Consider the following 16557-nt stretch of genomic DNA (forward strand, 5'->3'; position numbering starts at 1 on the left):
CTAACACTCCACCCAAGCTGGTGCATACAAATAATATGCACCAAGCTTGTTACATACATAACTTGTTTTGGGACCAACTAGGGTCTTGGTGAATATGTCTGCAAACTGATCACCTAACTGCACGAACCTTGTGATGATGTCTCCTGAGAGTACCTTTTCTCTGAAAAAATGACAATCAATCTCTATGTATTTGGTCCTCTCGTGAAATACTGGATTCGATGCAATGTGAAGTGAAGCTTCATTATCATACACAAGTGACATTCCTTAAGTATCTCCAAATTTCAGCTCCTTTAGTAGTTGCTTGATCCATATGAGTTCACATATTGCCACTGCCATAGCCCGATATGCTGTTTCTGCACTAGATCTAGCAACCACATTTTGTTTCTTACTTTTCCAGGACACCAAATTTGCCCCAACTAGAACACAATATCCAAAAGTGGATCGTCTGTCAGAGGGTGACCTTGCCCAGTCTGCATCTGAACAACCAACAATTTTCTCATGTCCTCGGTCTTTGTAAAGAAGTACTTTCCCTAGAGCAAACTTTATGTGTCGAAGGATGCAAATAACTGCATTCCAATGACTATCACAAGGAAAATTCAAGAATTGACTTACAACACTAACTGGGAAGGTAATATCAAGTCGAATCATTGTGAGATAATTCAACATTCCAACCAACCTTCTATATCTTCCTAGATTGCTAAGAGGCTCCCCCTGACCTGGTAGGAGTTTAATATTTGAATCCATTGTAGAATCAATAGGCTTACAATCTGTCATTCCTATCTCTTCAAGAATATCAAGTGCATACTTCGTTTGTGAAATGGCAATTCCTGATTTGGATTGAGCAACCTCAATGCCCAAGAAGTACCTCAATCAACCAAGATCCTTAGAAAGTGTTGGAAAAGGTGATATTTCAATTTGGTAATTCCCTCATCATCATTACCTGTGATAACTATGTCATCAACGTACACTACCAAATACATGCACAAACCTGGAGCAGAGTGACAATAGAACACAGAATGATCAGCCTTCACTCCGTACCATGCCAAACTCCTAAATAATCATGTTAAACTTCCCAAACCATGCTCGAGGTGACTGCTTTAGACCATAGAGTGCTCGTCGTAGTCTGCACACCATGCTACTCTGAGCAACAAAACCAAGTGGTTGCCCCATATATACCTCATTTTGAGATCTCTATGAAGAAAGACATTTTTAATATTCAATTGGTAGAAGAGGCCAATGACGAATAGCAGCCATGGATAGAAAGAGACGAACTGAAGCAATCTTTATCCACAGGAGAGAAGGTATCACCATAGTCAAGTGATCAACTTGCAAATATCTTCACCAAGTCCATCACTAGTCCTCGTATTAATTACATATGTAACAAACTAGGTACATATGACATGTATGCACCATCTTGAGAGGGAGTGTTAGAATAGGAATAGAACAAGAATAGTATATACAATCCTAATTAGAATAGGAATAGGAATAGTATATAGAATCCTACTTGGTTACCAATGATTGTATTGTAGTGTCTATAAATAAGGTCTCTATGAAATAATGTAAATACACAATTCAATAATATTTTTTCTCTCATATTTCTCAAAGTCACAATATCGAGAATTAAACAGAAATGATCGATTGATGGATTGGAACTTTTCTATCTATTTATCTCGGTTTACAATTGTGCGCTTCCAAAAAGGACCAAATAGCACAAAGCCATTGTTTAAGATTGCTAGGAGGTTAGCAAGATGACAAAAGAGGTATCTATCAAAATGGGGATAGGGTGTATTAATAAACTGTACTATGCTGAGCATCCTTACGTTCTTTATTATTGTTAAGGTAATTTATTGAGTAAAAAATAGCAAGTGGAAATATGAAAGCTTTTGAATGGATAGGCCTACATATATTTGAAGAATAAACTCCCATTCCTATTTTCCTTTTAATGTACCACCGAAATTCAGTTTAAAGGAATATCAAGTGGTATATGAGATCTTTTGAAGTGATAAAGACAACATAAATTTGAGAATAAACTCTTGTTCCTAGTTTTTTCTTAATGCACCACCGAAATTCAGTTTATAGAAGATCAACCATCATTTGTAGAGATTCATATATGCTGCATTTTACCTACGTTTTAGCATACCACTTGTATATGGGAGACATTGTTAGCAAAGTTATTTTACCAACTGAGCTTCAGTACGATACTTAAGCATAATGCAGAGAAATACAACACGACTTTGTTTCATGCATTAAATACTCTGGACTCAAAAATCCAATAATAAAACAAGAATCACCAAAATAAACATTTTTGTTTTAAGAGATCTACCTTGCTTCTTGTAGATTTTGCTGCCTCATCAGTAGAAACCCATGAGCAAGGAGGACACTCGTTTTCTCTCGCACTCCCGTGAAACAATCCATCACTCCTAAAACTGGTCCGATAAGATCAAGGGCCTATGCAGAACAAAAAATGCTCAGCAAACAGATTTCCAAATAGAAAAAAAAAGTATCTCCATAATGGAAAGAACTGCACCAACCCTTGCTGAGGATTCAGCATCTCCCATGCAGATGTAAGAGATTGCTGCATAAACACAGCACATGGCTTGCATTGATTTGTTCTCACTTAGCTGCACAGAAAAGAATATGCTAATAAAAAGGAAAAACAGAAAAAGCAAGAAAATGTCTTACCCAAACTTACTATCATTAACCAATGGATTTAGTAGCATAAATGAGCAGGAACACAAGTTAGCAGCCAACCTATAGAGGACAAGTTGGGAGAAATATGCACAGATCTCATTTTCTAAAATAGACATATCAAGCAGACGCAAAACTATCCACAGAACTTGATGTATCAAAAAAAAGGAATCTGACCAAGCCTCTAAAAAAATAAAAAAAGGAGAAAGCAAACAAGCGGAAGTGCAGCAGGCAACTTTATTTCAACACTGTTGATCACTTACATAGTGGTATTTCTCCAAGTTCCACAAACACTGGTTAGTATCTATTCAAGACTGAAGGATGAGAGAATTCCTTGAGACTGACGAACAAGACAACACAATATAGAAACTTGCACCCAGGATTTGTACCTCAATCCCTTGCACAAAAAAGAGAATCAACTTTCAAGTTCTCCTCATCTCTCCTTTTAGTGTGCACATCTCTATATCAATAGGAGGTCAATCTGATTCATCCTGAGATATCTATCTATTATTAAAAGGAGAGGAAAAGGCATCCATGTTAAGTCAAGTGGCAGCCTAACAATAGGTCAAGACAATGCTTTACGAATTAGGAATTAGGAAATTATGAAGAGTTGGCTATTAATTAGAAGAGATAACGTTCAAAAGTAGAAGACACATCAGTTTGGATTAGTTTCTTTCTTTAGTTGATTTATTATTATTATTAAATCAAATAATATTACTCCCTCCATTTCAATTTATTTGTCTGGTTTTGATTTTGCACGGAATTTAAGAAGTAAAAAATTGAATCTTGTGGTCTTAAACTAAAGATAGGTAGAATGTACCAAAATGTCATTTAATCTTGTGGTCTTAAGCATGCCATGTGGAAAGTTGAAATTAAGAGTTGTCAAAGGAAAGAGGCATTCTTTTTTAAAGAGACTAAAAAGGAAAGTAAAACAAACAAATTCAAAAATAGGGAATAATTTTTTTATTATAATACTAATACTAATATTTTGTAAATAAAAGAGAAAATAACTAATTATTGATTGCACTTAATATTAAAATAATAGTTATAAAATAATAGTAGATTTTATAAAAGTACTTCATCCATTATTAGTATAATAAAGTACTAGAGAATTATTAAGTCTATGCTCCAGATTTTTGCATTGATAACAGTAAAAATCGTATTTTCTTCTAAGAAGAACAGATATATTGAAAGGAAGAAAAGGATAAGTAAGGTTAAGATAATATAGAATAATCAAATTTTTGCACCAAAAAATGAAGAATTTAATTTGAGAGACCATCAAATATTCTCTAAACTATAGCGAATTCTTATTTTTTAAATCATGTTATGTTGTTGAGTTGTTTGTATCTTATTTGAAGTTCATCAAAATGATATTTGATGATTGTATTTATATAATTTATTTCCTTTAATTTTATAAAAAGTTTGTTGTTGGGTATATTGCATTGGAAAATAAGATAGTAATTAGATATTTGTTAACTCAATATGTCCAAATGTGTACAAGCAAATAAAACCACAATCATAATTTAATTTGATAAAGTTCACACATCATGTGGGTACTATACTAGTACCTTTTTAAAGTAAGAGGATTTCCAAGCATTCTCCCAAAATTCTTATTTTCAACATTTCACTGTACAAGCAATTTTTTACAATTGAGCTGGGTAGCTCAGATGTTTTTAATCAGAATTTTTTAGCTCAAATTATATATGAGCTACCTCTTATGATCCAAATACAATTGTTACGACCATTTATATGACACAAGCAAGACGCACCAGTAAAATTCTTTATAATCTCTATATTTCACACTTTTACACATGGGAGTTTTCAAACAGTCGCATCTTGTGATATTACACTTTTGTCCTATAGCACATTCATATAAATCAAGAAGCATAAATCCAGATTCAATAAGTCAAGATAATCCGTCTTCCATAAATCAGTTGTTGGTTAAGTTTACTCGCCATGATGGAAAAGGAATAGAAATCTGAACAGTGGTCATTACTGATGTCTTTCTTTTACCAAACAACTTGAACATAAAAGCAGCATGTTATTCCCATTCAACCACAGCAAATTTTTGGAATTGTGAGAAAACTCCTTCGCATTTTATATTTAAAATATACTACGCTTGAATCTTCAAGGAAATGATAATTGCGCATAGCTGATTTATACTCTTACGAAAAATAAGGGAAAGATTCTTCAAGAAGGATTCAAATTTATACATACCCTTGAAGCTTCAAGGAAATGATAATTTGCTTCATCATAGCAGCCGACACAATGTGCATACTGTCCTCTAAGCATTTCAATAACACACTCACAAGCTTGTAAAATTGTTGGAAAGCAAATATACCAATTTCTCATCTGTACCAATGCCTACATTAAAATAAAAAGATTTTATTAACCTTTCCATCATAAAATGAATGCATGGTATCACATTACAGAAAGAGAGAGTGAGAACACAATTAATTATAAGTTCCTGTACTTAAAGAGTCATGGATTGCCAAACTGGAAACAGCTAAAAATACCAAAGTGGAATTGCCAAAGTAAGGGACCGATCACTGGCCAAACCAGGTTGATTTTTACGGATAAAACTCTTAGGAGCCGTTTGGACATGATTGGAAATTAGTGATTTATAATCATGTTGATTTGGAGTCAAAATTTTATTTGGACATGCACTTTGGATTTCTTAAGTTGTATTTTTTCTACTAGACATGAAAACCCCAGAAAAAATGAATACTATCAAAACTTCACCAATTCTTATATAATCTCACCAAGTAAACAACTCATAGTTCATAAACAACATATTGGAATATCCTAAGTCACCAAGTTCGTAAATCACATATCTCCATGTTCCTTTTATAAATAAATATTTGTGATTATATGTTATTATAAACTTTCAGATACACATAATTGTACAAGAATTCACTAGTCTAATAAATCAACAATAGTTGTAACTAGCTATTCATTGATAAAATCCTCCTACATGGTACTGATAATTTCTTCACATCGAGCATGAATCTTTTTTCGCAAAATTTAAATATGGCCTTTTTCGTAAAATATAAACTTACTGGTCAAGTTTTACATTTAGAAAAATTTGAAATCACAATTTGGAATCCCAAATCTTGCTTTTTGGAGAATTTAGGATTGAAATCATGATCTCAAATCGCATGTCCAAACGCCTACTTAGTCAAGAAGTGGTTCGCTGAATCACTGATATTATATGCCTTCAAGAAGCTAATATTCAGCTACGGAATCCAAAAAATGTTGACGTTTCTATGACAGGAAGATGGAATAATATTTTGCTCTTTAGAAAGGATGACTGTTTTTGCTATATCAAGCAATCCTTCTGCAAATACTATTTGATCATTCTTCCATCATGCTTCAGTGCAAGCGCTGGGAAACAAGCCACATTCTTATTTCAAATTCTAACATACGGGGATGGAAACAGAAAATTTTGCTGCTACGATTAAAAGGTCGGTGAGACTTTTTAACTGTCGAGGATCTACCCATCTTGTTTTTGCTTCCAAATTGAAATCCCGGAATGGAACCTTTACACTCTTGGACATTCGAAATCCAGGATATCATCAATCCTTGCTGAGTTGCTGAAATTTCATATTGAAGCTAAAACAAGAACCATCTCTAATGGTGAAATGGTCCAGCGAGCAGGACTCCAAGTGGATCTTGACGAAATTCCCAAACAAGAAGAATTTTTTCAGTGGAAAAAGTAGTATTTGGTTGAAAGAAGGGGATAATAATTACAAGGTTTTTTTATAAAATAAAATATTCTCATTGTAGATATAATCACACCTTATTATCGATGAGATTTCTATCACCGATGTGGGGAGCATCATCAATGATATTCTGGGCTTCTTCCAATCACTGTACAGTGAAAGGTAACTCTCAAAGACTCCCATGGTTTCATTGTAGTATCCCAGTTATTTCCCTGGAAGATAACATTGCTATTCAAAAACCTTTTGAGGAGAAGAAAACTCCTGGGGTTATTAGTGATTGCCTTGATAAAGCTACTAGACCAAATTGTTTTATTGAAGGTTCTTTACAAAGTTAAAGAGTATTATCCGACTCAATCTCCTAAACGCGCTGAAGTTTTTTTCATGAGCTCATATATCTCCTCAAGAGTCTAATTGCAACTTCCATTGTACTGATCCCCAAAAAAAAACATAAGGAAGATTCAAGCCTATCAATCTGGTGGTTAGTTTCTTCAAGATCCTCTCTAAAGGTTCTTGCAGAAGACTTAAGAGGATTATCAGGAAAGTGATTTCTCTGCAACAGTTGGCTTTCATTAAATGTTGACAAATCCTTGATGTTTCTTTAATTTCAAATGAATGCCATGATCACAGAACTAGCCAAGGCCTCTGTGCCATCATTTGCAAAGTTGACATAGAAAAGGCTTCTGATCATGTAAATATTGAAGCTTCGTTCTTTCTCTATTGGAGAATATGGGCTTCTGCATAAATGGATCAGTCGGATCTCATTATGTATTACTTCCGTCGGATTCTATGTTCTTATCAATGCATCAATGGCATCTCTTCGGGTTTCCTCCCTTCCCAAAGAGGCATAAGGCAGGGGATTCCTTCTCTCCTTGCCTATTTATATTGGTATAGACAGTCTTAACTATATGATAGACACTGCTATACATCAAGGATAGCTTAAAGGTTTTGCTAGATGTTGCAAGGTCTGAAATTCACACATTTCACAAAATCTTTTTTCAAAATGACACATTGATTCTATGTGATGCTAGAAATCACAGCGAAGCAACCTCCAATCTTCATGTCAACTTTCTTGATTAACAATGTCTCAAACATCAAACCTCTTGTTGAGTTTTTGGGTAGTGGTATTGGTTCTCTTCCTACTACTTATCTTAGGCTTCCTTGGGGAGCCAATCTGCTTCCATCTCCATTTGGGAAAGAATCTTGGAAAATGCAAGAAGAAAAATATCGAACTGAAAAAGACAAGATCTCTCTTTTAGGGGAAGTTTGGTTCTTATTAACGATGCTTTAGATGTTTTGCCTACTTACACTTGACTTCATTTCCCCTTCCTTTTCTATCTTAAAGAGGCTCGGAAAAAGTTTTAGAGACGGAATCCATAGAAGTGTTAACTTCTTATATTAGATGTTCTATATAATGGGACTGTGTATATGTGTTTTGTGTTTAACACCTATATAGTAGGTTTCTATTCATTAAATCATCAAATAAAAAAAATATATATTCTTCTCTTTTATTTTCTCACATGTCATCTATGATCTTAATAGACGCTCAAGTAGTTTTTGTTTACTGGCTGTGGCCGCATACTGTATGCCCACTTAAGGTTTTTCCGTCTTCTTTCCTCTTTTGGGTGACTATTCTAGCAGCACCAGTGTCTTTTCGGTTCAATGGCACCATGCTTCTTTCCAGTGATAATTCTGGTAGCACCACGTCTGACTAACATCTCAGCTAATTTTAGTAACTTCCTGTCAAAATTCCTGTGATCAAAGCTTTTCAATGTGATTCTAACTGCTAAGACTTTTCCGGTGAGATTCAGGTGACTAAAGCTTTTTGTACTAGGTTTCAGTGATACTATCCAGCAGGTTCTTCGGCAACTACAATGGTTACCATTTAATTTCAATCTTTTGCAAAATAAACCGACTGAAGTTGGTTTTATCATTTTTAAGTTCAAGTGGAGTGCTGGTATTAAAATAATAGAGTTAGAATATTGGAAGTATTCAGTTCTTATGTAAGATTTTATCCCACATTAGGCTAATATCATATGCATTTTGTCTTAAAAACTTATAAAGGTGTAATCTTTTTTTTATCAGGTAAACGTATTTCATTCATAAACATGGCCAAAAATATGATCATATACAAGGGTAATACCAAAGGTAAAAAATCTACAAAAATACATAATTCTCTACAAACTCCACCCATTCTTCTATACAACAAGGAACCTTATGGGTGCACGAAAAGAAAATAAGGGACTGGAGACTGCTCTTCAGCTGAGTAAAACTCGAATCTACTCCCTCAAAAGCTCTCCTATTTCTCTCTCACCAAATAACCCACATCATCGCAAGAGGAACCACGTTCCATGCCCTACATCTTCTCCTCCTTCTCCATTCCTCCAACAAAACATCAAATTCCTTCACAGTTTTTGTCATTGCCCAAGAAGTTCCAAACCACCTAACATATCCCACCATAACCTTATAAAGGTGCAGTACTTAGCACTCATCAAATCATTAAGTTCTCAACATATCTGCTTCTTTCCCCTTATTTTCTGGGCTTCGTTCACTGTTCTTTGTGTTTTGTCTGTAACATCATTTGTTATAGCCGGCTTATAGAAAACTGACGGACTTCTCCTTTTGTTGTATTTCTAACAAGCAACTGACAACATGTAGAGGAACAGAGTTGCTATAGCAGCCATTTATATTCTTACTCTCACTGTAGCGTTTTAAACCCTCAACATTCTTGACAAAGCCACTCTTCTCCACTCATAGAAACCCGTGATTTTCACTGGTAAGCTGCTTTAGTAAGCTGACTAGATTATTTACCTAATCAAATTAGTAAGCTGACTAGATTTCATTTTTAATAAATACTCCGTAGAGCTTTGAGATATTGAATGGCAATGAACAGAAATAAACAGAGCTAGAAAGCAAACCTCTTGAGCTTCAACAAATTCAGAACGTGTAAGATCAACTGCTACTTTGTTTTCAAGCAAGTGCATTAGGAGCATCAAATAGACACTGGCAATCCAAATAGCAGAGTGTTGCAAATCCACTTCTGGCTCAAGAACATTGCAGAAACAGTTTTAAAGCAATGTTAGAAAATACCTATAGCATGACAATGCAGAAAGCACATGTACCAACAATTTAGATAATCACTGACCATATAATAAAATCACTTTCTTCTCCACCAAATTGAAATTTTGCATAGTGAAGTGGAGTGTTTGTTAGATGTATATTAATAACACTAAAAAATAAACAATTATAATAATGTAGAACCAATAAGGGGTGGAACGAGATAAGGCCGGGAAGGAATGAGAAAGGACAGAACAGGCATAGAGAAAGAAAGAAGCATGAGAGGAAGATTGAGAAAAATGTAAGAGAAAAAGAGGGAAAATGAAGAGGGGGAGGACAAGGAGATAGAGCAAGATATCATAATTGTCAAATGAATATATCAAATATTATATGAGTCACTTCAAAACAAACTTCATGAGGGACGTATTTATAAGATAGAAATTTTCAGCAATTTAGAGCTATTGCAACTCACCAGCGGCTGGTAAACATGTTAAACGGGAGGTTGGCCTGGCCCAACCTGCTAAAAGACAACCCCAAGCCATTCTATCCCCCACTCCATTTTCTTTTCTCTTTTTTTTGAAAATGGTAACAGATTTCAATATCTATTCAACAAGTGGTCGTTAGTAAAAAGATTGTGCTAAGAACTCAAACTTGTTACAAGAGTCCAAGGAAACTCGCCAAAAAAGAACTAGTAATCAAACAGAACAAGGAGCCAATGAAATCTACAAGAGACTCTACATCTTGTACAAAAGCTTCTTTACAAACAAAAATATACACTGCATCTTGATCACTTGTTCAGAGTTAGCTAACTCTTCAAAGCATCTTGAGTTCCTTTCCCTCCAAATACAAGCTAGGACAATGTCCCACCACCTCTTCTGTCCCAATCCTGCACCTGTGTCATTCAAGCAAGCCAACATTTCATCACTTCTCCTGGGCATTCTCTGCTCAAGCCTTTCATACTCGTTCAGCTGCTACAATCTGTTAAGTCACCCGACAATGTAAAAATAAATAGCTAATTGTTTCACTGTCTTTACCACACAACAAACATTTTGAGCACAGGAGCAGTCCTCTCTTGGCCAAATTGTCATGTGTTAAAACAGCCTGTTTCACCACTAACCAGCAGAACAAGACCACCTTGAATGGTAACTTCATCTTCTGTATGTGCTTCCAATGCCAAGGCCCATAATGTTGTCCAAACCCTGTTCAGAACCTTATAAGCATATTTCACAGAAAAAAACTCCTCTGATGTTTCTTTCCCATACCAGCATTTCCTCATGCTCAATAGTTCCTCTGAAATTTCCAGATGTTTGAAAAATTCAATCACTCTATTCACCTCCAATCATTTAAAATCTTCTAAAGCTAAAGTTCCAACCCTTGTGACTCCATATCTCAGCTACTGTTGCATCAGATTGTTGCACTACACTGAAAATGTCTGGAAAAATTTCTTTAAGTGGCCCACTCCTAATCCAATCATCATTCCAAAAAAGGAAGTCTTCAACCCATTGCCCACTTTGATGCTGGTGTTATTAACAAAATTCTGCTAAAGACATCTTATTGATCTACATACACTTGCTCCATATGAACTAGCCACATTGCATGTACATCACTGTCCCTATGCTCCATATTTTTCATTGATCACCTTCCTCCATAAAGCTTGGTCCTCCAATGGTAGACATCCCTATCCATTTCATTAATATACTCTTGTTTTGCTCTCTCGAGTTTCTAATTCCCAGACCCTCACCCACCCTGCGGTTTGTAAGAGTTTTCTGGTTTACTAAATGGTAGCATTTCCTCTCCTTATATATTTGCCATATGAAATTCCTCCTCAAGGCATCAATCCTCCAGTTGATTCCTCCTCAAGGCATCAATCCTCCAGTTGACAGAAGGCCTGAGACTGCCTCAAAAACAGCTGTTATAAACCTCAGATGTGTGGCTTGCTCCACTTTAACATCACAGAAAATCAGAGAATCATCGGTATACAATATGTGTTATCTCCAGACTACAACCATCATTGTATAACACCCTGACACCCCTTAACCACCCATCCATATTTGCCTTCTTGAGCATACCATTCAACCCCTTCCATAGCCATAATGAAAGAGAAGGGTGAGAGTAAATCTTCCTGCCTTAGCTCTCTTAGACCTCTCTGAGATGGAAAGGAACCATCAGGGGAGCCTTCTCAAGGGGCCTCGGTTGGTTAGTGTTCTATAGCATGACCTCCCTCTCCAAGAATCAGTATAGACTAGCGCCCACCCCCAGGCTGCCCAGCTCGGAGCAGCCCATAACAAAAAAAAAAAAAAAAAAAAAACTTCCAAATAGTCCAATTCCTTTGGATGTGCAACTATCAGGACGGCATTTCAATATGCTCATCTATTACAGAGATTGGATTAATGCGAAACAAAAGAATCAAGTAATACTCTCATATACTCCGTCTCACAGAGAGAGGTGTCCATGACTGAAGGAAGAAATGCATTTATGATAAGTGAAACTACCAAATGTCTCAACTTAAAATAATTTTCTTTTTATATTATTGTTTTATTAAATTCAATAATTAATTTCATGTTCAATAACATTTTGAAATTCTTGTTCCATATTTTTGATGTTCACCGTATTTTACATTATTTGTTTACATAGAAACATAAAAGGCTTGTCCACATTATTCGTTTACTAGGGTCATTGCATAATATATAAAAAAAATTAAGACATTAACAAAAGTACAGGGTTAGCCAAGTTTAGGCTAGCACAGATCGGCCCCTTTGTGTGGGTTTGGGCTGCGGTACCGATTCAGTCCCCTTCTCTTCATAGAAATATTGGCCTTTGACAAGGGGCACAGGTCTATCCGGCCTCAATATAAATGAATCTGTTGGTTTTTCAATAAAGAAATTAAGAAAATAATAGAGAAAGACTTTGAGAGAAATAATGCAATGAGGCCAAAGAGAATTATTTTATTTTGCTTTCTTGGACTCTACATTTATAAGAATAAACACACTAAAAAAATAATAAATAAAATAGTCTAGAATATCTCTGCAAAATATCTTAATAAACTAATTACTAATAAATAGGAAAAACTATTTAACCAACTATTAACTTGAATTTATCCAAAAACTAAGCAGTAAAATAAAGTTATTGCAGTTCCAAAGCATAATTCTAACAATCTTCCTTGCTTGAGGAACTGCAGATTCTAGACTTGGCTGAAATTGACCTCATGAACAAATCTGCTAATTCATCTTTTGTCTTGCAAGGCTTGTGTGCATCTTCTGTTGGATTAAATGAGAAGTTTTTCTCTCTCATTTCAACTTGTAAAATCTCTTGCTTAGTGGAATCAAAGATCCGACAATATTTGTTCCCAGATAATAATTTATATCCTTTTTCCCTTAACTGACCAACACTCAACAAACTTTATCAATATCAGGCACATAAATAACATCTTCAATTATTTTTGTACCTGAACTTGAATTGATTGCAACACACAATCTTCCTTTTGCAAGAATATAGTCACCATTTTCAATTCTGACTTTCTTATTTTCCATAGACACAAACTCTCTAAAAAGATTTCTGTCATGTCATATGATTTGTACAACCACTATCAATCATCCAAAAATTAGATATTTTGGTTGAAAAGTAGATTGCCACAAAGAAGTCTTTTTCTTCAGTGGTGACTTGGGCAACTGTTTCATCTTTTTAAAATTTACTTTTGCAAATTACAGCTTCATGACCAAGTTGTTTGCAGATCTTGCACTGTGCATTTGGGCTCTTCCAACACTTATATGGAGGATTCCATTTTTGCCACAGTGGTGACAAGGTGGGTAATTTTTCAAGAATTTACCCTTGCTTTGAGTTTTGTGGCTGGCTGCTAAAGCTTCTTCAACCACATCATCTTGTCTCATAAGCCTCCTTTGTTCTTGTGCATGCAAAGAATTTAACAATTTTGTCAAGGTAATTTTGGACAGATCTTGTGTGTTTTCCAAAGTAGTTATACATGCCTCATATCTTTCGGGCACTGTTACAAGAATTTTTTTCAACAATTCTAGAATCTTTAAATTCAGTGCCTAGCAGTCTTACCTTGTTAACAATACCAAGCAATCTGTCAAAGTATTCCTTGATTGTTTCTAACTCTTTCATTCTCATTAATTCGAATTCCCTCATTAAATTTAATACCACCATTCCTCGTATTCTTTCATCTCCAGCATATTCTTTCCTTAGATAATCCCAAATTTCTTTTGGTGATGTGAGAGTCATGATTCTCGCGAAAATAGTTGTTGAAACGGCAACAAACAAAGTTGCTTTTGCCTTGGACTTAATGATTTTCTTTTCCTTGTGACTCTTGATTTGGGCCACAATGAGATTATTAGGCAGCGGATTAACTTCATAATCCTCTTCCACGGCTTCTCAAAGATCAAGAGCCTCCAAGTAGGCTTCCATTCTCACAGTCCATAGTTGATAGTTCTCACCATCAAAAATAGGAGGAGCCATTCGTGAAAAGCTAGTTTCGTAATCCATTTTTTCACTCACAGGTCCCTCAAGAAACGGCTCTAAATACCAATTATTGGTTTTTCAATAAAGAAATTAAGAAAATAACAGAGAAAGACTTTGAGAGAAAATACTGCAATGAGGCCAAAGAGAATTATTTTATTTTGCTTTCTTGGACTCTAACATTTATAAGAATAAAAACAGTAAAAAGATAATGGTAAACTAACCTAGAATATCTCTACAAAATATCTTAATAAACTAATTACTAATAAATAGGAAAAACTATCTAACCAACTATTAACTTGGATTTATTCAAAAACTAAGCAGTAAAATAAAGTTACTGTAGTTCAAAAGCATAATTCTAACAGAATCTGTCTGGTCCCATGCCAGATAAAAGATGCTACTTTAGAGAGAAAACACCTACAAAATATTATTTCGTAAAGAGAAGCTTTACAAAGCAACCAGCAGAGTAGTTATAACTAGCTAATGCCACAAGTAAACTAAAATCTATCTCTAACCAAAAAAAAAAGCCTAACATCACGAACTAAAAAACAGGTAATCTATAGCTAACTATAATTTCATGTCTACCTAAAATAAAGACGATAATATCAAAGACAGAAAATAGTGAAAATGACAATAGACAAGATTTATTTCTAACTCAAAGAAACAAAATCAAAGATAGAAAATATGATAATATGATATCTCATGATCTACATCACTTAAGGAAGAAAAAATCAATGCATCTAAGAGAGAAACAAGAGCGCTTACCTCTCATTCCATCAAGAATCCCATACTTTTTCAGCTCCTCTACATGAATATAACAATTCAGAATTCAGATATGAGAATAGAATCTAAACATGAAGGAAGAAAAATCTATTGCTAGAAGGCATTCTCTAGCTAATGACTGATTCATGAATTTTTGCAAATTTTTCAAGACAAATACGAAATTTTATAGTCACTACCAACAAGGAACTTAAGAGGTTGGTATTTAACGAAAAGGTAAATAGTAATTTCCAGTTCCTATCCTACACATGACATCCAGTTAGGCCCAGGGAAAGGGAAAATAAATTTACAGTAAACCTCAAGCACAAACTGCTATGACTAGAGAACACATAGAACAAACTTAAACAATAGTTGTTTCAGTTCATGGAGCGGGGATGAGGTCACTTCATGCAGTCTAACCTAAAATGTAGTTCACTGGAGGAATGCTCATTCAGATCAATGGATTCAATATGGTTGATACTTTCTCTAGGACACATTTCTATCTTATATTATAGAAGATCCTCAAGTAACACAGTTCCAGTGTTTATTTAACACATTTCTATCTTATATTATAGAAGATCCTCAAGTAACAGTTTAAGTTATTTAGTACGGTGAGTTGTGACGTGACTGTACTAACCCGTCTACCACTCTTTCCATGGTCGAAGTCTGGTTACACGCTAAAGAAAAAAGTTTGACTTAGTACACCAAGTATGGGAACATGCATGAGAGATCCATTACCCCGAAATTTAAGGTTACTACCCAAAGCTGCCAAGTGTGATGATATCCATAGACCGAATTAGGAAACCAACAATCAGTACTAACTGTACAGAACACTGACAAATGGGAAAGTGTGAAGATATAGGATGTGTTTGGTATGAAGGAAATATATTTTCCATGGAAATTGTTTTCTTGGAAAATAAGTGGGTTTCTTATTTTATTTTTTGTGTTCGGTACATATGCAAAAATATTATCCTAAAAGTATTTGTATATATAACATAGACAAATAATATGAGACGTAAGGGGGGTAGGGGTGTGGGGTTGTGTTGATGGGGGCTAGGGGATTGGGGGGGAAGATGAGGTGTATTGGAGGGTGGGGAGGAGACAATCAATGTGGAATGTCACTTGTGGAACTTTTTTTATCTACTTCCACTATTCAAGCAATTTTCCTCATTTTCAAGGAACTTATTTTTCTAGAGAAAATATTTTTCAAAAATTGACTAACCGAACATGCGAAAATTGGAAAACATTAGCTGGAAAATGTTTTCCTCCATAGAGAACACACACATAGAGCCTACTGCACCCTATTTCATAGAACCAACCTTGAATAGTTTGCAGGCCAGACTGGATCCTCTTCAAACACTCCTTAAAAAGTCCTTTTGGACGGTTAAAAACAGCTACTGTAAGGTCTATCAATGCATAAATAGCACCTTTAGGTAGCCACTCTCCATCAACAGGAGGTGGTGCCAATTCAAGCTTGTCTTCCCAAGTTCGTCTCGCACTTCCAAAGTATATTGGTTCAGAAAATTCTCTGTCATTTCCTGTTAAGTTATTAAGTTGCTCCTCAAGATGAGCTTGTTTTGCAGAAAAAGCAGATCTGTCTCTGTAATTTAAATCAGAATGAGAGAGACTTTCATTCACTGCATCAAGCTCCTTAGTCAGTTCCTTGATCTGTTGCCTCCTCTGTAAATCAGACTTCATGGCAGCATCCAATTTGTCAACATGTTGACCAGCATTCTTGTAGTCACATATCCGAAGTAGATAAAATACATGCAACAGCTCGTTGTAAAATAGCAAACCAAGGCATTGCTGTCTCTTTTGGATTTGAATGAAAAAAAATAGAACATCAGTTGACATCACAAGA

At 35.1% G+C, this 16557-nt stretch overlaps 1 protein-coding gene across 2 annotated transcripts in view; it reads right to left on the minus strand.

The window, feature by feature from the left end:
• LOC129882593 (sister chromatid cohesion protein SCC4) overlaps positions 1-16557 on the minus strand; it is a 50053-nt gene that overhangs the window by 11552 nt on the left and 21944 nt on the right. Inside the window, exons 5-10 of one of the 2 annotated variants that reach the window (XM_055956972.1) lie at positions 16016-16502; positions 14703-14741; positions 9326-9447; positions 4906-5052; positions 2532-2621; positions 2324-2448 (exon numbers count right to left, since the gene is read on the minus strand). In XM_055956972.1, coding sequence (XP_055812947.1) covers positions 2324-2448; positions 2532-2621; positions 4906-5052; positions 9326-9447; positions 14703-14741; positions 16016-16502 — 1010 coding nt within the window. Of the gene's footprint in view, positions 1-2323; positions 2449-2531; positions 2622-4905; positions 5053-9325; positions 9448-14702; positions 14742-16015; positions 16509-16557 lie in introns of both variants that reach the window. The other variant, XM_055956971.1, reaches the window with a different exon arrangement.

This window comes from Solanum dulcamara, chromosome 3, assembly GCF_947179165.1.
Source record: "Solanum dulcamara chromosome 3, daSolDulc1.2, whole genome shotgun sequence".
NCBI classification, from domain to species: Eukaryota; Viridiplantae; Streptophyta; class Magnoliopsida; order Solanales; family Solanaceae; genus Solanum; species Solanum dulcamara.